We start from the raw sequence: 23,509 nt of genomic DNA, 5'->3' as shown, positions 1-23,509 counted from the left end.
TTGATAAAGGATCCATGGAGCAAAAAAGATCCAGACAGTGAGAGCCATGAGGGAAGATTGCATTTGCTTGTTTGCTACTGAAACCTCAGAGCCTAGCACAAATCCCAGGATATAGAGAAGATCTAGGAACACTCTCCAAATGAGTAAATCAACCGAGGGAAGCCCTCCCCTTTCCATTACAAACCATCCAAGCAGGGAAGCACATTTCACTTAGCATGAGGTCTTCCTGGTTCATCCATCTGTATCCCACAGCATCATGCTGTAAACCTCCAATATGCAGGATAAAACTTATCAAAAACCCCACAATAAAACAAAAAACAAACCCAAACAGAGCAGAGGGTTAGACCTGCATTACATGCTCCAGACAACTCTTCATTGGTGGAGGAGTTAAAGTTTCTCACATACAATTGTTGGGACAACTGCCCGAATACTCACACCTAGCCTCTTTTTTTTTTTTTTTTTGGTCAGGTGACACTTTTATTGGCTACTGTCTTTGGAGACTATTAAGAGCCACATATGAACAAAGCAAAAAACAGAAGCCCAGTACTTGAGGTGGGATCCTGGGGGAAGTAACTGGCGGAGAGCGGGAGGTCATCGATGGCTGAAGAATCCCTGAGGATGGTTATATTTAAAGGGCTTCATCCTACTTGGACCCCTGAAAAGCCGCAAACACATCTTCTCTTGGGGAAATTCCTTGGGTCCCTCCACACTGTCGTCATGGCTCTCAGTCTCCAGGTAGACGTCGAGGAGCACACATAGCCGCTGCAGCTGGTTGGTCAAAAGCTGATGACTGGGCCGAGGACCACAGAGCTCCTTGTAGCACACATTGACCTCACTCTCCATGGCCCGAATGTTGTCATCATTGCTGTTGGTTTTCTCTCCTTTCCAGTTCAAACAGAGCTGGAAAATGGGTGGGATGGAGGAGTAGCCAGGGTTCAATACCACAGCAGCCTGGAGTTTGGCTGTGCCCCTCTCAATGAGCGCCAGGACATTGTGGAAGCACACCTAGCCTCTTGAAGGATGAGGTTTGTTCCCAGTGAGTTCATAAGGGAAAAGGGCCTCTCTCTGCTGCTCTTGCCATGGGCTGTAATAGGCGGGAGTCAACCTACCCACCTGCTGTGGCTTTGGGGGGGCCCTCCTACCTTGACTTGTGGGTAGCCTGCCCCTCCTTAATGATGGATTCACTCTTGTGGACCACGGATAGGAGGCTGCAAAGCAAGAGGGACTGTCAACAAGGTGCTGAGCACATTGTGCTCCTGTGGCAGCTAATGTGGGAAGGAGAATGGAAGGGTGTCCGCTTCCTAGAGTGGAAACTTCAGAGCTACATGGACTAGGAGGAATTCCCTGGAATTTGGTATGAACATAGCTGCTGGATTATGGCACCAGAAATTTGTATTCACTGAGCCTGGCAGTGAGGGCAATAGATGCTGCATTTGAAGCCACATATGCACACAAACAGACATCCCTAGACTGACACACATATACACACATTCAAGGATTACACATGCACACACACTATAGAATCCTACCTCACACACATATTTGTACACTAGAATTGCACACAAATGTATACACATCTCTAAATTCTACATGCACATATGTGTAGACACACATATACCCTTTAGGATTCCACACACACATAAACATACTCCTAGAACTTGACACACATACATGCATACACACCTAGAATCACACATCGACATATAGCCTTAGAATTCCAAGCACATATATCTACCCTATATAATTTACACACACATGCATATGCACACACCTGTAGAACTCCTCAGCACTCAGTGAAGCAGTGTGCACACATTTGAAGTCCTTGTTAAAAAATGCAATCTCCTCTGGAGATTCTGACCCAATTGTTCTGGGATGAGGTCTGGATATCTGTGTATTTCACCAGTATCACAAGCTGATTCTGATTGCTGGGGACATTTGGCAGATTTTATGAAGAGGCTGGTCATCTTACATGATTTGGCACCAGTCTGGCTTAGAGGCTGGGACTGGTCAAGGTTGGCTTTTAGGGGTTCCTATACACCTCAGGGTTTCCTGTTAACTGCACTGGGAATGGAGCTGCTGTGCAAAGTGTGAAATAAGCCCCCATTCTAAGGTGAGGGGCAGAAAATGCTGTTGCTCCTGTCTCCCTGCAGCTCCTCAGAAGCCTTCTGGGTTGCTGCCTTAGAGAGAGATTAGGGAGGTTACTTTCCTGGAGGAATTAATAAGGAAGGGAAATTCCAATTGTTCTTGCTCAGTAACCATGGCTATATTATCACTAAACTGAATGCAAGGGCCCCGTGATGGGTCTTCTGAGACCCAGGCTCAAGTGTGATTTTGTCTTTGAAGACCTATGTGGAAGTCACTCATCACTACTCTTCCCCATCTTTGAGATGGAGCATCAGTGACAGTTAATGCACTTGTCCAGCTAGGTGCTGTAAAGATTTCACAGGGCATCATGTAGGAAATAAAAGTAATGACAGCACCTACCCTCCATCAACAATGTCATTTACTGAGTACTTACTCTAGTCCAGGCATAAGCTGTTACATTAAATAAGTGCATTATCTCACTATCTCACTAAATGCTTTAAGTGATTTATTGAAATAGACATCGTTTCCATAACATTCATAATCCTTCACAAGAGTAACATCATCTAATTCACACTCCTGCTCTTTTGGATAGCTAATTAGCTTCACTTTACAGAAGTGGAATCAGACTCTGAGAGGTGAAACAATTTGCTTAATATCACACAACAGTTAAATGATGGGATGGAGATTGTCCCTGGTGTGTCTGGCTCTGAAGCCAATACTTTGGTGCTACACAATCTTATTTTTTAGATGAGAAAATGAAGGTGTTATGACTTAGATTTGAAAGTCTCCTGTGCTTGGGAGATGAGGGGATCATGGGGACAGTCCATCAGTGGATTCAGCCATTGCTGAGTTTCATTGTTGAATGGGCTGCTAAGAGGTAGAAACTGGCTGCAGGTGAGTCACTGGGGCATGATCTGAAAATGGGTATTCTTGCCCCCGAGAACCCCTTCCTTTCTCTGCCTCTTGGATGTTGTAGGATGAGTAGCTTTCTTCTGCCATACCCTTCTATCAGGCAGCTTCTGCCTTGGAGCCAGCTCACTATGGACTGAAACTGTGAGCAAAAATAAACCCCTCCTCTTCGAATTTGTGAGTGTTGAATATTTTGCCATAGTGATGGGAAAGTGAAGTAGACAGGAGGATTCAAGAAAGGCCAAGTGATTTTTCCAAAGTCCCCAGGTTTTGGACCCATGTTAGCCTGACTCCAAAGCCAATGCCCTTGCTATGAGCAAGGAAGAGGCATGGTCAGGTGGATGTTCATGATGGTCTACCTCTAATGCTGACAAATCAGGGTCAGCAGTGTGGGCCTAATGGGCCAACATTGTCTCTGAGGACCTCCAAGTGCCACTTTCCAGAGTCTCAGGGGAAGCTGAGACACAGAAGACAATTTCCTAATTAACAGGCAGAGGCAGGACATGATGGCCATGAAAGTGCTCAGTGATTTGTAATTATGGTAATAACAATAACCAATAAGTTATAGCATGCATCTCAGTGGGCTGAAGGCGATGATGAACCTCTTCTCCTGCCTCATTTATTCACAAGTGGTAATTTGCTTGCTCAGAGGGATCTACACTTGAGAAGGGAACTCTGACTCTAGCCTGCATTCTCCCTGAGGCTTTTAGAGGTCAGAAGGATGGGGCTTTCTATCAGAAGGTGACACCTTAGGTTCATGTCCAACTTTGTCTCTTAACGAGACAGTTGTATTGGTTTCTGCTTTGAAAGCTCACAGATACTTGTTACTCAGAATCCTGGAGATGAGGTTTCCTAATATGAGATCCCCAGACCAGTATATGTCTGTCTCGATCCCATTTTGACTGTATTTCTGCTCCTCGGAGGTCCTGTGGTTCCCTCTGACCACACTTACACATAGCTGCCTGACACGTTTACCCCTCCCGTCTTGTCTGTGCCTCACTGTTTCTGGCTTCCTGCTTTATCCAAATCTTAAAGTATTTTTCCAAGGGAAGAAATTGATCCTCATCTTCATCCCAGAGTAGGTAAATACACCCTTTTCCTTTTCGTACTTCCAAATTTTTCAATACATATTCATAAATATTTATGCTAAGAATGATGGACAGGATTCCCAACAGGCAGTATGGTGGAGTGATAAAGATGAATTTTGAAATGAGAAAACCTGAATTGAAGTCATGATCTTACCATTCGCTACTGTGTGGTCCTGAACAAATCATTTAGTCTCTTTGAGACTCGTTGCCTCATGTGTAAAATAAAAGATAATAGTATCCACAGTGTAGGGTTGTTGTAAAAACCCAGGAGGTAAGACATATGAACAAAGTATATAGGACAGTGCTGCCGCAGAGAAAGTACTCTGTATTGGTATCTGCTATTGTGAATATTAAAACCACAAGGTTGGTATCCTTTGTGTGTCAAGAGAAATACCTGGGAGGTTTTCTTTGCATCTCACTTTCCATTATGACTGTCCTATGGGCATCTTCTCGAACCATTTCCAGGAGCTTCTGCAGATCTAACAGGAACAGAAGTTATTAATAACTTGAAGTAGGATTGTGCATGACCAGACTCTAGACTGAGGTTGGTTTTGAGTGCAGGGGAGCTGGACAAGGATCCCACTGGGGTCCAAAAGAGGTGGCTTACCATGGGATATAAATCTGACCATGTACTGCCTGCTTAAAACCTATCAATTATTTTTATTTTTCCTTTGGCAACTTTACATGGCCTGTGAGGCCTTGGAGGATCTGGCTACTATTAATTTTTCCTTTACTCACATTAAACTCTGCTGCAAGCAGAGAGAACTGTTTCTGATCCCAAGAAGAAGTTTTGTTCAGGTAACCCCTTCTGATCTCCATAAGCCTGACTTTCCTGTTGATTCACAGGCTAAATAAAGCTCACAGATACATTTTATTTGATTTGAGGTGTATTCCAACCTTGTAAAGCTAGGAGATTTTGCATAAAATTTCAGAGCTCCAGCTTCCCTGGGAAAGGATCTGAGATGGGGCTACATTGTCCTCAGTCTTGCTGTGCACTGAGCGTAGCCTTTAGATAAGTGTGTGCTCTTCAGTTCCCTCTGGCTTCCACCACTTCACCCAGATGCCTTTATTTTCATACTCAGTGCTATTGGTTTTTATATAGCATGGAAGTTTTTCCTCAGAACTAGTTGTTATGGATTGAATGATGTCTTCCAAAAGACATGCTGAAGTCCTGGTTTCTAATAACTTGGAAGATGACCTTATTTGGAAATAGAGTCAATGTAAACATAATGAATTAAGATTAAATCATATCAGAGTACAATAGGCCCTTAATACATTATGATTTATGTTATACTAATAAGAGAGAGAAACATACACAGGGAAAAGAGGGTTATGTGATATTAGAGGCAGGGATTGGAGTGATATATCTAGAAGCCACAGATTACCAGCAACTACCACAAGCTGGAACACTCAAGCAAGGCTTCTCCCTTACAGATTTCAGATAAAGCATGGTTATGCTGGTACCTTGATTTTGGACCTAAAGCATCCATAACTTTGAGGCAATACATTTCTGTTGCTTTAATCCACCTGTGCTGTGGCATTCTGTTAGGAAATTAATGTACCAACACTTTCAGAAGCTGAAAAATGAAATATGAACTATGTTTTTTAAGAAAGTGAAAATTGGTAGTAAATGGTCATGCTTTCTGTGCATATATAGATGCAAATCTCTAGTCCCTCCACTTATTTCTACTCCCTATCTTGGAACTTGATGGAAGAAAACCTGGGGCTTCAGCACTTCCTTTCCCGCCAGTTGGGAGCTATCCTTGGTCCTGAAACAACACACGTGGCAGGTTGTAACGTGGTGAATGTCTTCTCCAGGATTTCTCCCCCGATTCAGGAAGGAGACAGAGAGCCAGAGTGAGAGCGAGAGCGAGAAAGAGACAGAGAGAGACAGAGAGAGACAGAGAGAGAGACACAGAGAGAGGGCCAGACAGAGAGACAGAGACACAGAGAGACAGAGAGATACAGAGACAGACAGAGACACAGACAGAGACAGAGAAAGAGAGAAAGAGAGAGAAAGAAGAAGAAGAAGAAAAGAAGAAGAGAAGAAGAAGAAGAGAAGAAGAAGAAGAAGAAGAAGAAGAAGAAGAAGAAGAAGAAGAAGAAGAAGAAGGAGCAGCAGCAGTGGCTTAGGACAAGGACAGGAGGAGCTACACATGCAGACAGGTTTTGGAAGATCAGAGCCTTCCTGGGAAATAAAAAAAGGGGACAACAGAGATAATTTTAGAATAATTGAGAAGCAAAAAAATCTTACACTGGCAATTAATAGAATTTAAGCAACTCAAGGGTGAGTCCTAGACACATTCTACTTACTAGCAATGCAATCTGTTTGGGTCTCGAAATGAGCAAACATGTTACGTGGCTGTTTATATTGCTAGCTCCATGCTACATGGCTAGAATAAAACTAATTTTTGATTTTTAGTTTTTATCTTGATGGGAAACACTGGTGGTGTTTGTACTGTCTCAGAATAGAGAGTAGAGGGGCTGATGCTGCATTTGTAAACTTTTGATAGGCCTCTCTCAGTTTCTTCCTTCTCTGGATGCTGAAAGCATATTCTCTTCCTTCTCCATCCCCACACCTGGCAATGTGCCTGCTGTGGACTCCTTCAGGTCACCATTCTCCTCACCGCCTTCATAGATAGCACTGATTTCATGGGATGGCAATCTCTGATTCACCTGTGGGCCTTTACTTCTAGCCTGTGAGTTCATGTGGTCAGGAGTCATATCTTAGTTGTCTTTCTGTTGGTAACACTGTTAGAGTTCTTGGAATGTGGAATCTCAGTCAAGAGTTGCAGAATGGATCAGGGAAGAACAAAGGAGGCAAAAACTCAGGGATCTGGGGAACACTGAGCTAGTATCTGGGTGTTCCTGAAGGAAAGTAATGCTAGTCAACACATTTTAATCCCTTACAGGGTGCCTGTAGTCAAATCATGCTCAGATCTTAAAAGCCATACTTGGAAGGGAGGCCCAAGGCCTGAATCTTCCCAGGATCAATTGCCCAGCCTTGTTTATAAGTGCAATCACTGGGTGCTAGAGACAGAGTGCCAATTCTTAGTCACTTTGGTACCATCTAGGCTGCTGTGATAAATATCAAGATACAACCATTTCCCACTCTATCTTCATTTTGTCTGAATCTAGCTTTCATCTTGGTGTTTTCATGCCCACATACACTGCCATCACACATCCTAGAATCCTTGGGAGGTGTGATAGAAGCCTATAAGTGAGGGAGTGGTAACTGATTCCTTTTCTTCCTTTTTTCACGTAGGAACCCAGTAGCAACAATGGACATTGTTCCCCTTCCTGCTATACAAAAGCAAACCAGACAAGGGATGGGTGGATATAGCAAATGGCCCCAGTGACCTGGCGCCTTGGGCAATGCCACTAGGGAATTACATGTAAGGCTTTGTGCTCAGCAAACCACAGATATTTTTCCTGCTGGATACATGCCTCTGAGCAGGAATGATACCAATATGAAGGACGATGTGTCATGCAGCTGAGGTTGGACATGCACAAAATCGAACAGAATCTCAGGACTTCTCATTGTTACCTGGAGAATGGATTTGTTTGGGAAGGCTGCAGACGTTACAATGTGGAGTTTCCCAGAGGAAGAGGTCATCTCATGGTGGATGCTTACACACAGAGGGACCTGCTCAGTTCTCAGTTCGTAGAAGTGTGGGGTTCTATGACCCTTGGCTTAGAGAAAATCACATGTCACATTCTCAAATGCCAAATCATGTCATCCAAGAAAAGAAATTCTAACTTTCTTCATCTACCTTCTAATTTCTGGTTGTCTAAGAATTCAACCTAACCTTTGAATGACTGAATTCATTTTTTTCTTCTCCTTTGGGGAAAATAAGAGAGCTGGTTTGAGAGGGAACACTGTACAGTATAGGGGCCACATTTTGAGTTGCTATTTAAGCAAGTTTCTCCTCTAATAGTTCCAAAATTGGTAGAAGGAATAGCAATAGTTTCTTGGGATTCCCCTGCCATTGATTTGGAGAAGGTATCTGTTCACAGAGAGGCCATAACCTGATATCCCTAGTGATTCGCACCTACAAAGACTTCATTACACAGCTCACCCTGGAAATTAGACCTTGGTTAAATGGTGCATCTCTCAGAATAGGATTCATGAATTCAGAATCAATTTGAGGAAGTTTTATAAGGCAGTGAGAGACTAGGAAATTAATCTACTTTTGTCAAGGCTCTGACAAATAGGATGGAGGTTAATATATAAATGAAGGAAGAGAGGACTCCAGTAGGACTTTTCTTTCTAGAAGCAGGTCTCTGATGGAAATGCATTCCATCTCTGATGGAAATGCCATTATTTTATACCATGCTGAAGGTAAGACATTCATTCATGCCTGCACAGATCTCATATTCCTTTCCCCACTTCTCCTTAGCAATAGAATGGTAATTCTTCTTATGTAGTGGGAGGAAAGATTTACCAGCTAATTTCTCCAGGATTCTTTGCAGTTGGACAAAATCTTGCAGTTGGTGATGAAGTTTCTGAGTGATGAGATTTTGGTAGAAGTGCCGTATGGAGCTCCTGAGAAGGCTGCTCAACTACACCTGAATGTGGGCACTTTTTTTTTTTTTGCAGTACTAGAGACTGAATTCAGGGTTTTTACACTGAATATATCCTCAGACTTCAAAATTTTCTTTTATAATTTTGAGACAGCGTCTTGATAGATGCTAAGTTACCCAGGCTAGGCTAGAATTTGCAATGTTCTTCTTTCGGGCTCCAAGAGTGCACCACCCTGTCCAGCTGTGTGGGCACTTTTATATTTGTCTACTTTCTTTCTGTTTTAAACTTAGAATGTGCCAGCCATATTGGATCAGGAGTTCTGTTGAGGATGGCAGAGAAAATAGAGGAAAATAGGATCCACGATTATCTTCTGGATTCACCTCACAACCCCTGGATTCACTTTCAAAAATAAAGTTCTGTCTCTTTGAAGTCACTATTTTTCAGATCTCTGTATTAGCTAAAAGAAGTTCCTACTTGATACAGTGAGATATAGCTTTAGATTAAAATTAAGTACTCAATAAAAACCAATATAAAATTCTAAGAGACTTGAAAAGTGGAAATCCCAGGGGAGTCAGGGGAGGCTTCAGAAAGGAGGGAACATGTGAGTTCAGCCTCGAGGGTTGAGTTGGCATCTACCAGCCTCAAGAGTCAGGGTGAAAGAGAATTTCAAGTAAATTATTTATGAATATGGATTGTTTAAAAAGAGGAATATTCTGTGGTGAGGTTGTATTTCCCTGTCTAAGGGATGGTGTGGCCAAATCTGAGCCACTTACCGGAAGTCTGGGAGAAGGTCAGAAGCAATGCCTTAGCAGCGACGAGGAGTCATTGAGAGATGTTAAAATGGACAGTACGAGGTCAAACATCTAATTTAGGAAGTTCTCTGATGCACAACAGAGAGAAAAATTGATGGGTGGAGGCAGGACAGGGAGCAAGGAGACTAGAGAATTATTATGTTTATTATTATAGTGACTTCAAAGAGACAGAACTTTATTATTATTTCCCTCCTCAGCTTCAATTGTTCAGGCTTCAGCTTGGAGGCTTCCCTTGCCCATCCTGGAAGCATCATCCCCATTCCAACCAGTAGTCTCTCTTCAGCCCGATACTCAGTTTTATTATTTTCTGAGCATGCACTATCTACAATTATGTTGTTGCTTCTGGTTTTCTTGCCTATAGTCTTCCTCTTTCTTCTAAAACATACTATGCTTCAGTTCCCTTCACATAGCAGGTGTTCCACAAACAGGTGCTGAAGGAAAGCCATATTCAAGAAATCCAGAAGAATCACATATCTGTGAATGGTTGAACTTAGGTCCTTTTTATATTTGTGTTCAGAAAACAGCTTTTCATGGCTTGGGGACTTTTCTCACCCCTTGCTGACAAGGCAAGGTGGTGGGATTCTCTTACTGCCATTTCTACTCAGAGTCCTAGCCACTTTCTGGGTGGTTGCATTTCTGCCCACCTCTGAACCTGACTCCCACAGTCCTGTGTATACTCTTGGTCTATTTTGACCTCCTTAACACTCTCTTTGGATCTATGCTACACCTAATATTTGTTAGCTCTTCCCATCCTCGTTTATCACATGCAATGAAGATAGTATGAAAGAATGTTAGCCATGTAGGCAGATACGTGTGTGCATGGGTGTGTGTGTGTGTGAATTTTCTTCCTAAGCCAGGGCCTATAATGTTCAATGGATGTTCAAAAGGATCTGTGCCTCCAACATTGTGGGCTATTGAAAAGGCTTGTTTCAGGGACAGGGATCACAGAAAAGACAAGTGAATCTCTGTTCAGAAAACACAAATCTGTAGAGACAGAAAGCACATTTGTGGCTGCTTGGAAATGGCTGGAGAGGGAGAGAAAATGGTAATGGGCATGATTTTCTTTTAAATTGATGAAAATGTCCTAAAATCAGATTGTAGTGATGGATGTACAATTTTGTAAACTTGCTAAAATCAGCAAATTGTACATTTAAAATGAGTGAATTTTATGGTATGCAAAGAATCCCTCACCAAGGCTGTTTAAAAGTGGGTACTGAATCTGAACGACTTAGTGTGAAAAAATGATTTAAATCATCTCACTAAATTTTATATTGATTAAACATCAAAATGATAGTATTCTAAATAAATTCAGGGCAAATAAAATACAGTTTTAAAATTCAAAAAGGTCAACAAATGGCCACGGAGTGCCAACTTAGGAAGAAGGTTCAAAGTAATACAAATTATAAAGTGTATTTCTGATCTCTGCTGGGAAAAAAAGGATCCAAAAAGGTTGAGCAGGGCTGAGGATTTCTGTATCTCCACTCAATGAGTGCGAGTGGAGGTGGCATGGGGCGAGCTTGTAAAGACCTATAGGAAGGAAGTACATCTTGGGGAGAACTTACAGATGTGAAGAGGTTCCTCATCTGGCTTGGTTGAAGAAGACTCGTTATCCTCAATGTCTTTGCTGCCAGTCCCCTGGGTGATCAAGCTCTGGGGCTCATCTGAGCCAGGATTCACAGAGATCATGCTGCTCTGCGGGGAGGAGCCCCCGCTGGCCCGAGACAGGCTGAGTACAGAGCCACGCCGGCTTGGCTTGTGGGTGGTGTTTCGTATGACAGGAAGTTTGAATTTCGTGGTCTAAAGGAAGGACGGAAGAAGGAGAGAGTTCAGAAATGAAGAAGAAAGGATGAAATCAAAGAGGGGAGAAGGGAGGTATGGAGAGGGGAAAAGGAAGGGAAGAAGGAAGGATGAAGGGAAGAGGGCAGAAGAGAAAGAGATTAGAAAGAAGACAGGAAGGAAGAAGCAAAGAAGAAAAGAAATAAGGAAGAAAGGAAGGAAAGTAGGAAAGAAAAAGTGAGCAAACCTGGCTCTGGGTGTGAATTCTTTCTGGACCCTTCCACATATCGTGCAGGACATTGTCAATGTGGAGTAACATTTTGTCACAATTGAGATAATTTAACAATGTGTGTGATTTGAAGCAAATGTGACAAGATTTATTGTGCTGAATGAGCACCCAGCCTTTCAGCTCAGGAAGTCCTGTGTGTATTTCTGGAACTGGTTTTGACTTTTCTTTTGTAATAACTACTGGAGTTGACTTCTAACTGTAGCCAAAAAATGGGATGAGTGTGTTTAGCTAGTCATCCTTTTAATCCTGAATGATATATACTAGGTTCTTCCTCATTGAGTTGGTGCCTGGATCTTAAGGGCGATGATTTGTATTTGCTGCTTTTAAAAGAATCCAAGATAGAGAACATTACTGAGGAAATGTAGTAGGGGGAAGAAGATTTCTCTGGAGGGGCAGCATTCTTGGGGGCAGGAGCCATGATTATAGTGGGTGGGTGGGACTGGATGGCAAGCCCTGGAAGGGAGGGGAGAGGTAGGGAAGTCCTGTGAGGGGAATGTGGATTGGGGGAGGGAAGGAGCCGGAGAGTACTGTTTAAGGACATACGTGTGTGTGCATGCACGCTCATGGTTTGTGTCACTTCTAAATGGACTGACTGAGGTCATGTTCTTGTTAGACTCATGAGCCAATTTCTGAGGAGCTTCTTTCACTTCAACAGCAAGTGGCAGAGCCAAGATCCAAACAGAACTGAGGTTAATGCCCACGCTGATTATTAGGCCCTGGCTACTCCAGAGAAAGGTCAAAACAGGCTGGGGGGGGGAGGGGGAGAGTCAGAGGGAGAAAAAGAGAAAGAGAGAGAGAGAGAGAAAGAGAGAGAGAGAGAGAGAGAGAGAGAGAGAGAGAGAGAGAGAGAGGAATGCTATACAGTATAAGTTGTGATCTCTTTCTGGTTTTGGTTCACTTTCCCCCAAATGTTTAGTAAAATTCTACACAAATGGCAAAATTCTTCAGGATGTATCAGACTGGAGAATTAGAGTTTAACTAGGGTTTAGTGAACTCTCAAGAAGACACGAGGATTAAAAAATGACTGGAATAGAAGGAAAAGTAAACACCAGAGTTAGCATTTTCTCTACTCTGATAAATTAGGAGTCCTGTATGAGGCTCCTTCTGTCCTGACTTTGTACCTAGCCAAGAGCTTGCCAGACTGACAGAACACCCCCGGACTCCCTGCTTCCCTGCGAAGGGATGATATCAGAATTTGGAGGTCATCTCTTTCTGCTTCATCCACATAACATGAATTCTGGGTGCTGGAAATCAAGCTCTTCAGATCAATATCATTTTTGAAAGCTGGACAGATTGTGTCACAAGGGCAGCTTGGAATCTGCCTGTGAGCTCTGGACTCAGAGCTAAGGGACCCTGTGCAAGAGTTTCCTGCCTCAGTTTCCTCACTCATAAAATGAAAGAGATGGGCTGATATGATCTTAGAAATGCCTTCCACATCTACAGCTCTGTGTACATCTTCCTTAAGCTAGGATTTCATCATGTGCTCCTAAAGTTTACATTAATTAAATTCAATTAACCACCCCAGGCAGGAAACTCAAAGTGAAGGGCTGACACTTCTGATTAATTGAGAGTGGCAGAAAAAAATAAAATGCAAGGAGAAGATGTGACAGGCAGTTTCTAGCATCTTGCTTGCCCTTTATTGAGCCACTTTCCCTGAGTTGACTTAAATCTCCAAATGCTTCTCTAATTTTTTTATATAGCACACAGGAGCAATGTTAACCAGCTGCTGTGTTCCTCTCAGTAGGGGCTGATTTTTGGTAACAGTGGAAAAGATTTCCCTGAATGGTTCCTTACATTTCCTGCAAAGTAGGGGTTGCAAACTACAGCCTATGGGGAGACATGTTTACTCAGAATTTTACAGATTGGGAGGTTTTTGACATAAAAATCCAAGTATTTGCTTTTTCTTGAAAATGATAAACCCCAGGCTCCCACTCTCATTTATAAAAACAAGCCCAGCTGAGGAGATGTCGTCTCTTCAGTCGTGCTGGAGGATATCAGTTTTTATAGACCTCACTATCCCCTAGTGTGTTCCACCAACCTGATTTTTCCATTAACACAATTTTCCAGTCCCTCAGGAACACTGCCTACTGCCTTGGGACCTGGAAGATCTGTACACCCAGCGCCTGTGGGAGTTGGTCAGAGCTGCTTCCCACAACCTTATCCTACAGGTGGTGAAATACAAGTTGGGAGAGGGAGAAAAGACTTGTCTAAGGTCACACAGTGAACTGAGTCACAGCAGCCAGGCCTCCCACATCCTAATTTAGTGCCCCCTCCAGAGGACCACACTGCAGCCCAGGGTTTGATCCATAAATTTGTTGGCATATTTCTTTCTGTAAGAGCTCAACTCCAGCAATTCACTCTCCCTGCCTCTGGTTTTAGTTGTGAATATTCCTGAAGGACATTTGTTAAGGTTTGTGGCTCTTGCTGCTTTGTTTGTGCATCTCTGGAGATGGATGCACACGGTATCTCCATAGCAACTTGCTGTGATAAAACAAAGGCTCTTATGTCTCAGGTCTAGGAACAGCCTGATGAAAAAGGAAGAAAACAGTGAAACTCACTGTGAGGGCAGTGACAGTCATGTATCATAGAGAACAGGCATTTGAAGAGCTTGGTGATTAGTAAACAGACCAGGATGAGTCCCTGGCTCTATCCCAACCCAGCTGGGTGACCTTATGCAAGTCACTTAGCCTCTTGGAGATCCAACTTCTTCCCCTTCCATCAGAGGATAAGAATAGTGCCCTGTGGGATCATTTAGAAGGCAGAAGTGGGTACTACAGCTAAAGGGCTTCCTTAGTACAGACCCCAGCCCCTTTGTAAGCACACTGAGAAGTGACTTCTAAAAATGTCACATAAGCACAATGAGGCTCACTATTTTCAAAGTGAGTTTGTGTGTCATTTTTGTGGGTTTCACTAACATGAAGTAGGTAGGGATGAGTGTCACATCTTTTGTGGGTAAGGGACAGGCTCAGCAAACATTCGAGCTGTGTGGTTGTGTGTTGCTATTACTACAGTGAACATGTTTGTTTGTTGAGCAGATGAGCAGGGAGATTTTGGGTTATGAATAGCTTTGGGTTGAAAACAATATACCATATAGTATCTTCTTAACCCAAATGCAAGTTCTCTTTTGTAAAAAAATCCTGTCAAGTCACTTACTTTTTATTATTTCACTGGAGAGAGAGAGAGAGAGAGAGAGAGAGAGAGAGAGAGAGAGAGAGAGAGAGGATTCTTATTGATTTAAAAGACAGAGCGAGGTGAGTCCATTTCCTTCTGGTGACATCTTATTAAGCAGCTGCTCAGCAGCCCCTCCCTTCTCCATCAAGCGTCCAGCCAAATGTCACTTTTCCTATAATCCCCAGATAACCATTTTAATTAAAACGTACAAAAACCCTCCAACAGCATGTGCTCTGACTTTTCTTCACTCAGAAAACCAACCAGAAGGAAAAAAAAAATTCTCAGTGGAGAAAAGATTGGCAACAGTGCTCCCCGACACAGACGGGGGGCCAGGTCCCCAAATGGCACATCCCGGGCCGCTGGTTACCTTTGAAGCAGTGATGAAGTGCTCCCACCTCTGTTCCCTGGACTTGTCCTTATTGACTTTTTTTATTGAGCTCTTGCTTCCACCTGGGTCCCTGAGTGAGAAACAGCTTAATGAGTTTTCCATTTGCAGAGCCTCTGTTTATTATAAGTTTTTGTTTTTAACAAATGCAATAAATGGAGAATGAATGGTGATTGGTCTCTGGTATTCTCCCTTCCCTCGCTCCTAGACTTTGGCAGAAGTGTGTGGTGGGGGAGTAATTATTCTCTATAGTTGAGTTTTTGGAGTAAAATCAAGGATGGTAGAGACCACCGCTTACTGAGAGAAGGTGGAGGGAGTGAGTTATATTTATATGCATTTTACATCTATTTGCACTTTAGACTCAGATTCTCTTATGAACTCCATGGCCAATCTGAGATTATTCCTGGGACTGAACTGAAAAGTGTGCTTGTTTCTAACATTTTGCCTTTTCCTTTGACTAAGGTCCTACTATGAGGGACTCAGAGTAAGTATGTCAGGGTGAGGTTGGGTGAGGCTTGTGGCGTGGGGTGGGTTATGAAAAATCACTGACTTGAGGTTTATGGAGTTAAAGTTCTCTGGAATGTTATGTGCAAAACACACTTCTGTGTGTTGGTTCTCACTGAACCATCTCAGTCACTGCAACCTTGTGACAGAGTCATCATCAGCCCATTTTGCAGAGGAGGGAACAAACTTGGGGGTTTAAGCCACTCAGCCACAAGTAGATTTATAATGAAACCATTGAAGTTAGCTTCAGGGGCCCTTGCCTATGTGGGCCCCTGCTTGAGAATTCTGCCAATAATTTCATATTGTAATCTTATCTTTTTAAAAAATGCCTTCCTCCCCAGTTAAATAAGCTTATGCTCTATAAAACTTAGAATAAATTGGGAGCGTTCTGGATGGGAAATCAAAACCCCAGCATTCTCTGTTTATGACAAGCCTATACTCCCTCACCTGAAACCTATGGCATCAAATGTATTGTCAAATTCATAATTTTGGTATTTCAGAAAGAAAGTAGGCTGCATATATCACCCATTACCATAAGCCTTCCATTAGGGTCCATGGGAAGATTTTATAATCACATGTAATAATATTTCTGTGATAAAATACATATATATTTATACTCAGTGAGATAAACGCTCTAAATAGCTTCAAGTAAGGTTTTGCCACCAAATCATCTGGTTCATGTCCTATTTTTCTGTTAACTGAATTATGAAAAAGCTAAGTTCTCAGAGTCTTTAGACTTTGGACTTGTGGCTATGGTGGAGGTGGCTCTCCACTGAGAAGCAATTAAAGAGTCTCAGTGTGTGATCTCTCTGTTGAGTGACTGATCGATCCATCCATCATCTGTCCATTTCTTTTTGTCCTCTCTTTCTCTGCAGAAAGGAGTTTTAGATAGCTTGGATCTTTTCAATCATTTCACTGTCTCTCACCTAGAAGGACTTGAAACGAGAAGATGAGCAGACCAATTTTGCTCACTCAGAGAGGTCTAGACTTGTCAGGAGCTGCTGATTGCTGGTGGTAGGTGAATGTGTTTAACTATAGGAGGCAAAATGTGATTGAGATAAAATCTAATTTAAGGTTGGCTTCTCATGGCATGGGGGTTGGAGGGACAGAACCATAAACTTTTAGGAACCCACATGAGGAGAGGGGCGTACCTTCCTTACAAGCAAGGCCCTGCTGCACACCTACCAGCTCACAACCAGAACACAAGAAAGGCACACAGACCCCAAGGTGGAAGTTGGGCTGGGAAGGATGGGGTGAGAACATGCCTCCAAGCTTTTTGTAAGACTTTATGTTTGATTACACAATAAAAAGTCCTCTGAATAATTAATTGAGAAGCTCATTTAAGTGGGTTCTGCTTGCCTCTCCCCCGAGTAATCAAATTAGGGAATATTTAAAATCCAGCCAGAGGAAAAGGGAGCAGTACTTCAGTCCTCTAAACAATATTTAAACTAGCAGCGCTTTTGAAGTCTGATTTAAGGCTCACCAACTGGAAGCTTTAGCATTTCCGCGTTGAAGCAGAGTTTCTTTTAAGACCACAGGGCTTTTTGCTTTTCCCTTTGCTAAGGCGGCCCCTGCTGAGCTGCCAGCCTTCTTCTTGAAGTTCAAAAGCAACCCCCTTCTCCCTTCAAAATTAAATCTGGTCCCGGTGGAGCTTTCAAAATCTTAAATATTCAGGCCCAAATATTCGGGAAGATGGAAGTTTTCCACTAATGCTGACTTCCAAGATGACCTGAAATCTATTGCAACTTCAAGAGACAGGCTAAATAAGTTGAAAATGCTTCAAGATTCCCACAGACCTTCAAAAGCTCCGAGCCCTGGCTCTGGCAAAGACACTGATGAACAAAAGCCCTGGTTAGACAGAATCGCACTCTCTGATGTTTCATTTTCAGTAGCAAATAAACCAAAAGGAAGATCAATAGAAGGAGGAAAGAATAAGACCTCCCGAGCTGTGTGGTCCACCATGCACCTCATGACGAAGGGCAGAACAAGCTGGCGTTCCTTCCCTGCAGCCAGATGGGGAAATCATTAGTGGCACTTACCAAATAGCCTCCCCCACATCTTTCCTGCTCCCTGAAGTCAGGTATAGCTCTGTGTCTTGCTTTGTTCAAAAATACATGAACACAATTGACTTGTGGCACTTTGGGTGGATGCTTTAGGATCCCGTCCTGAAGACTGCTTGTTTTGTCTTGTTGATTGTGGAACTGTGGCTTGAGATGGAGCCTCCATCAGCCTGGTTTCCTGTGCGATTTTAATGAGCAGAGGTCCCATGCTGGACCCATAGACTGAGGATGAAACCAGCTTATGGGGACATTAGGCAGCTGAGATTTGTGGTAGCTAAGCCTCGCTTATCTAACTGATACCTCTTATTGACTGTCTCTGAGACTCTTTGGGTAACTCTTTCAGAGTATCAGAATTAACCAAGTGTTAAGCTGGGTGTTCAAGTCATTTCTCTGATCTTCTTCTCCCACCAGGTGTGATTCTGTGTTAAGTTATTCAGCCTCTCTGAGCCTCAGGGTCTCTCTCTGTAAAGTGGAGGAACAATGAAAAGAACTGGGGCTTACTAAAGGTTTGGTGGAGGCTTTTTACAGGGAGCTCAGTACAGCTCAGCTAATCACATCAATAACATGCTTTTATCCAACAGAGCTCTTAGAGTTGTTTCAAGGAGGAGATGGTGCAGGGGAACCAGTGATGAGAAAGAAGTAGCTATCATTATCATTTTTAGACCATCACATCTCCTTGCTAAAGATTTCTAGGGGTTTCTATTGGCCAGAAATCAAGGAAAATGGGCTCTGAGTAATCTCATCTCATCTAACTGAATTTACCAAGTACGTTTTGTTCCCGCTGTCTCTCGAAGCAATCTACCCACAACAGTGATCAGAGCAATTTTCCCAAATACTTAACTCGCAGTTTTGAGACTTGAATTTGGGGTAAAACATCTGCTTCTCAGGTTGGGAGGTCAGTTGGTTGGTTTTAGGATGTGCACACATGTCTGTGGCTGACAGTCAGAATGATTTTATACCAGGAAGGGGGCATACGTCAAAATTCTCTGATATCCTAGGCCAGCGAGCAATCCTGTCTGTGTTGTGATAAGTTGATCACACTGTGTGCTTTCCCACCTGGGCTGTTACTGTAGTGCAAGAGTGGAGGGAAGTAATTAAATCAGTGCAAAGAACGGAGCAGTGGAGCTCAGAGATTTCTCTCAGATGTCACTTTCTGAGTCTTTTCTTGATAATCCAGTTTAGAAGCAAAGTCTCTAGCCCCATCACTATAATGTCACCTATCAATTCCTTCATGACACTTATTGCTGTTATAAATTATCTTGAATCTTGCCTATTTATTATCTGTTTCTCCCTTGGCTCCTTCTTGGGAATGGAAGCTTCAGAAAACAGGGACATGCTCTGTTTTTTTCACTGTGGTAAACCCAGCAGGACATGGAAAAATTGCAGTTGGAGAAAAAGGAGACTTTCTTGGTTGGGGATGGGACCACATGACAAGGGGAAACCAATTTAAATAAAAAATGCTGTTATGTGTGTTGTTAATGAGGCTGCATTGTTTCCTGAAAATGAAAACTTGCACAAAACTTGCTATTGAAGGTGAAGTTCTTATGCAGTAAAAGTGCCATAGCAGAGGCCCAGCTGTGGTGGGATGCTCCTCATGTATTCAGTTAAGTACAGAAGTTCCATTGCAAAGCACTATGTGCAGAATGGCACTTTTCACTATTTGACTAAAGAAAATGAAATTTTATGCATTATATAATCTTGGTTAAGTGGGTCTCTTTTGTATCCCAGGGCCCCTTTTATAATGTACCAATTTGTAATGAGACATCCCCCCCCCCTTTTTTAAAGAAAGGCAGCAGATTATTATCTAAATTAATTGAAGATTTTGGACTTTAGATATAGCACTGGAAACTCTCAGTGAGTGGGTAAGCATCTGAGCTTTGCAACCAGGCCAGCTGTGTTCTCATCCTGACTTATCTTCTGCTAACTATGGAAACTGGGGCGAATTTCACAAATTTTCTGACCCTCAGTTTCCTTACTGGTAAATTGGAATGAGTTACAAGAAGTTGTATACCCAGGGCCGTGTCCGACATAGCGTGTGTGCAAATGGAGCTGTCGGATTATAAAACAGATGACTTTAGCTGTTTGCATCATATTTGACTCACTAAAGTACAGTTGCTTTTCTCCTTATATGTACTTTTTCCCAAGGAAGGAAGGTTTTTTATGCCTGTGGCAGACCAGTTATTGAGTGCCTGGACCTCTCTCAAAAAATGTTAGGTTTATTGGGATTTGTCTGGAATACAGATTCTTACCTAACTTAAACCTAATGAATCAGAATTTACATTTTAACAAAATCCCAGGTGTTTCGTAGGCACATTATCATTGGAAATGCCTTGAACTAAGGTGCATGAAAATGTTTTGTACAATGTCAAGCAATAAACATATACATTAGCATTATGTTTTTTAAAAGCCAAGATTCCATCTTGATGCCTCCACCAATTAAGACTGGGTCCAAGGGCATCTTCCTGGCACAGCCCAGGGCAAAGAGACCTAGACAACCGAGTTGCTCCTGTGGCTGTAGGGGGCAGCACAGGGTGTCGGGGACTGTGCCTGGCAGGTAAACTGATAGCTCTATCCCCTTTGGCCAGGCATTTTTCCCATTGTTTTCTCCTCACGTGACAAAGGAACACACTCCTTTCTACTTAGTCCTTGGATATTTTGTCTGTAATAAGAATAATACCAGTACAGACCCCTATTACTTTATCTTAATCCCAAACCCAGAGGGTTTGTGAAAATCAAAAGCAACTTAAGTAACTTCTGTGGAAGCAAAATATGACCTGAAAGGCTTTTATTTACTCTTATTATGCTCTTAGGATGAATAGTCACTTCTTTGTTTCCTGCAGAAATATTATATTTGCTGACAGGGTGCTGTTTTAGAGCCCTCTGTAAGTGTTTCCTATCTTTTCTTCCTCAAAAAATATTTTTTTTCTGGAACATGGTTATCCCCAAAGGGTTTAGATAAAGACCTGTGGATCTTATTAAAAAAATCAAGTCTTATTTCACCTAATTAAAAGCTTTTATTTCTCAAGCAAGAGGGATTTGCACATTCATTATTACTGGCTCAGTTTCTCCTTTTGTTGTGAACCCGGTCCATTTTGTCAGTTGGGATAATCTCTCTTGTTATAAGCAATAATAAAGATGCCAGAAAATGATAATGTATTTACCACATGGTAAAATCAGAAAGATGAAAAGTTGTCTTTTTTCCCAAGTAAAGTGGAGACTCAGGAGCAATTCACAATAACGTCCTGCAATCTGTCATCTGTCCATTCACCCAGCATCCCCTGGGCCATCTGAATAGGAGATCCGCAGACGACCAGCAGATCATTCTCCTGCTCGCAGCTGCCATGTGTGAAATCTGGCTGCTAGAGCTCATGTCAAGGTATTGAACCACCTCCACACTTTGTTGCTGTAAAATCCATCATGAGAAGGACAGGATTTACTACTGTCATTATGCCTGGTGAAAATGAAGCCTCTGGGAGCCGTGCAGGTCATCCGGGATCAGAAAAACACGTATGGATGTCAGTGTCCAGCATGTAAGTGTCAAAGTGTGTCAATAACAGGAGGAGTTGACAGATTGGCTTTGGAACTCAAATAAGCACAGTCAGGGGCTGGAGATTAGGTTTGTCCTTTTTGAGGTCATTTCCTGGATTCTTTCTCTTTGAAATTAGATTTTGGTTGACTTAGGTACCCTTTTATCCCTGTCTGTTTGCCCAATTACTAGTGACTGTGAATCTTACCTGTTGGTAAAATTCTGCTCAAAAATTTATTCTAGTCTGAAATCTTTTCTTTCTTTTTTTTTGAAACAGGGTCTCACTGTGCAGTGATCCTCCTGCCTCAGCCTCCGCAGTACTGGGATTACAGACATGCACCACCATGCTCAGCTTCTACCCTGAAAACTCTTCTTTTATTTTTAATAGTAGAATATATTTATTGAGAGGAAAAAAAGCTTCTATCTGAGAGACAGAAGGGGAACCAAGTGGGTTACCCAAGACTCTGTCTTTTCCTGGGACTTTTATGGAGTGAAACCATGGGCTCAAAGCAAGGGGAAGCCTGGGACCTCACAAAGCAGATGGGCATAAGGTGGGACATAGCTATAGTTAGCCAATAAGATTAATAGTTCAGGTAAAAATGATTACATTGGAGACAAATGGGAAAGCGAGTCACATAGGAAGTGGCCATTCTTGGAGCTGTGAGCTTTCCCCTAGAGGGATGGGATGGATAGTGACTCCAGGGTAAAAGGGAACTTAATTAGATTATCAGTCCCCAGGATGTAGATGCATTTGTTTGACCCTTTGTTTTGAGTCCTGGCCTACAGCAGGAGGTGTCTGTCTCCCCCACAGTTGTAAACTATCCTGGCTTCTGCACTGGCTCCTTTGAGGACCTAGCCCTGACTCACTGCCTATAATATTTCTGACTAACTCAGCTGCCTGCAACAATCCCCCCTCTGAAGAAGTAACCCGAACTGCTCTGAAGGGTAAGGACAATGACCGATCAGACTTCTTCGAGCTGAACAGACCCTGAAATCTTAAAAGCATAGATAATTACAGGCCTAAGTATTCTTTAATGGAGGGATTTTTATGTTCAATAACTATCATCTAGTGAGCACTTACTGTGTTCCCAGACATCAGACTAAACGCTTTGCATACTTCACCAAGCAGAATTGTACCAACAAGAAAAATCACATAGCTAGTAAGTGGAAGGGCCTGGACTCATATGAAAGACCATCAGATGCCAAAAATTTTGCTTTCAGTCACTGGAATCAATATGGAATTTAAAAAATGTACATTTAAAGATTTGGGAAAATTCACACTATGGCACAAAGTCAAAGCATCATAAACATGGGTTAAACATTAAAAAGAAGTCATTCCTCAGCTTTCTTGCTAACTTAAAAGATGTTTTCAGATAGTTTCTAAGAAGCTTACACTCCATTAATGATAATAAGGGCTTAAAAAATGAATCCTCGATGGTGGCATGCTGGAACTGGCTCATACTTGCTATCAAGGCTTGATAGGCACCTTTCTCTTTTTTTTTTATTTTTGAGAGTACAACCAATCAAAATTGAAAGGATTTTGCCCTAGATAGGATATTATGGTAGTGGGAGGCGGGACCAAGGGATGTTTATCTTGAGGTCACTTCCCCCTTCCCCTATGACAACTTCCCTTTCTTTCTACTAGTGGTGTGAAAAAAGTCCCAATCAGCTGCTCATACATCCCCAATGCCCACCCTAAGTGCAAACCATGGTCAGAGGTTATATATATATATATATATATATCCCTATACTCCACATCCTGATCAGAAGAAGCCTGGCCATATTTGGTTGTGGGTCCTTCATCTTTGATTGTGAGTGCTTCATCTTTGGTTGTCGGGTGCTTCTCCATGTCCTTAGAATAAAGGCTATTTTACTTTATATTCTCTCTTTTATCACGCTGAAAACCCTATCATTTGGTTCCCTATTGGGAAGCCAGAGTGAGCGGTTCCTGGGGCCTCTCCCAGTTTGAGTCCCCCTTCCTAAGGACTATCTTTGTCTTCCTCTGTGACTGTTTACTTGTTGCAGCTAATCCGCATGCAACAGCCACCTTCCTCACTCCCTACAGGTGAGATGCTGCCGTCTGGGGTTTTTTGTTTCCGTTCCTTAGCAGGCTTGTGGCAGAGAACCCATCCTGCCACCACCCCCCCCAACCCCAACAGGGGTACCAGTTTTCACTCTCCATATGGCCTGAGGCAAGACTGACATTTTTGTTCACTGGCATCCCGCTCTGCACTCTTCAGGTGACCCTTCGGAGGAGAATGGGTGTTGGGACTTTCCCATGTCACACTTTCAAAATACTGATGATCTCTTTTGTTAAGTGTGACCCAGCACAGCTTCCACATTCCTTGGGGGGGGGGAGCTAAAGCTCTTACATCCTGA

The 23,509-nt window shown here is 42.6% G+C and overlaps 1 protein-coding gene across 1 annotated transcript in view; it reads right to left on the bottom strand.

The window, feature by feature from the left end:
- Window positions 1-23,509, bottom strand: part of Ccdc60 (coiled-coil domain containing 60) — a 108,047-nt gene that overhangs the window by 10,285 nt on the left and 74,253 nt on the right. Inside the window, exons 6-9 of the mRNA XM_003477930.2 lie at window positions 15,023-15,113; window positions 10,982-11,216; window positions 4,477-4,561; window positions 1,143-1,208 (exon numbers count right to left, since the gene is read on the bottom strand). Coding sequence (XP_003477978.1) covers window positions 1,143-1,208; window positions 4,477-4,561; window positions 10,982-11,216; window positions 15,023-15,113 — 477 coding nt within the window. The remainder of the gene's footprint in view (window positions 1-1,142; window positions 1,209-4,476; window positions 4,562-10,981; window positions 11,217-15,022; window positions 15,114-23,509) is intronic.

This window comes from Cavia porcellus, unplaced genomic scaffold, assembly GCF_034190915.1.
Source record: "Cavia porcellus strain 051 isolate PalLab524CR breed Dunkin Hartley unplaced genomic scaffold, mCavPor4.1 scaffold_16, whole genome shotgun sequence".
NCBI classification, from domain to species: domain Eukaryota; kingdom Metazoa; phylum Chordata; class Mammalia; order Rodentia; family Caviidae; genus Cavia; species Cavia porcellus.
This window is presented reverse-complemented; position numbering and strand designations above follow the sequence as displayed.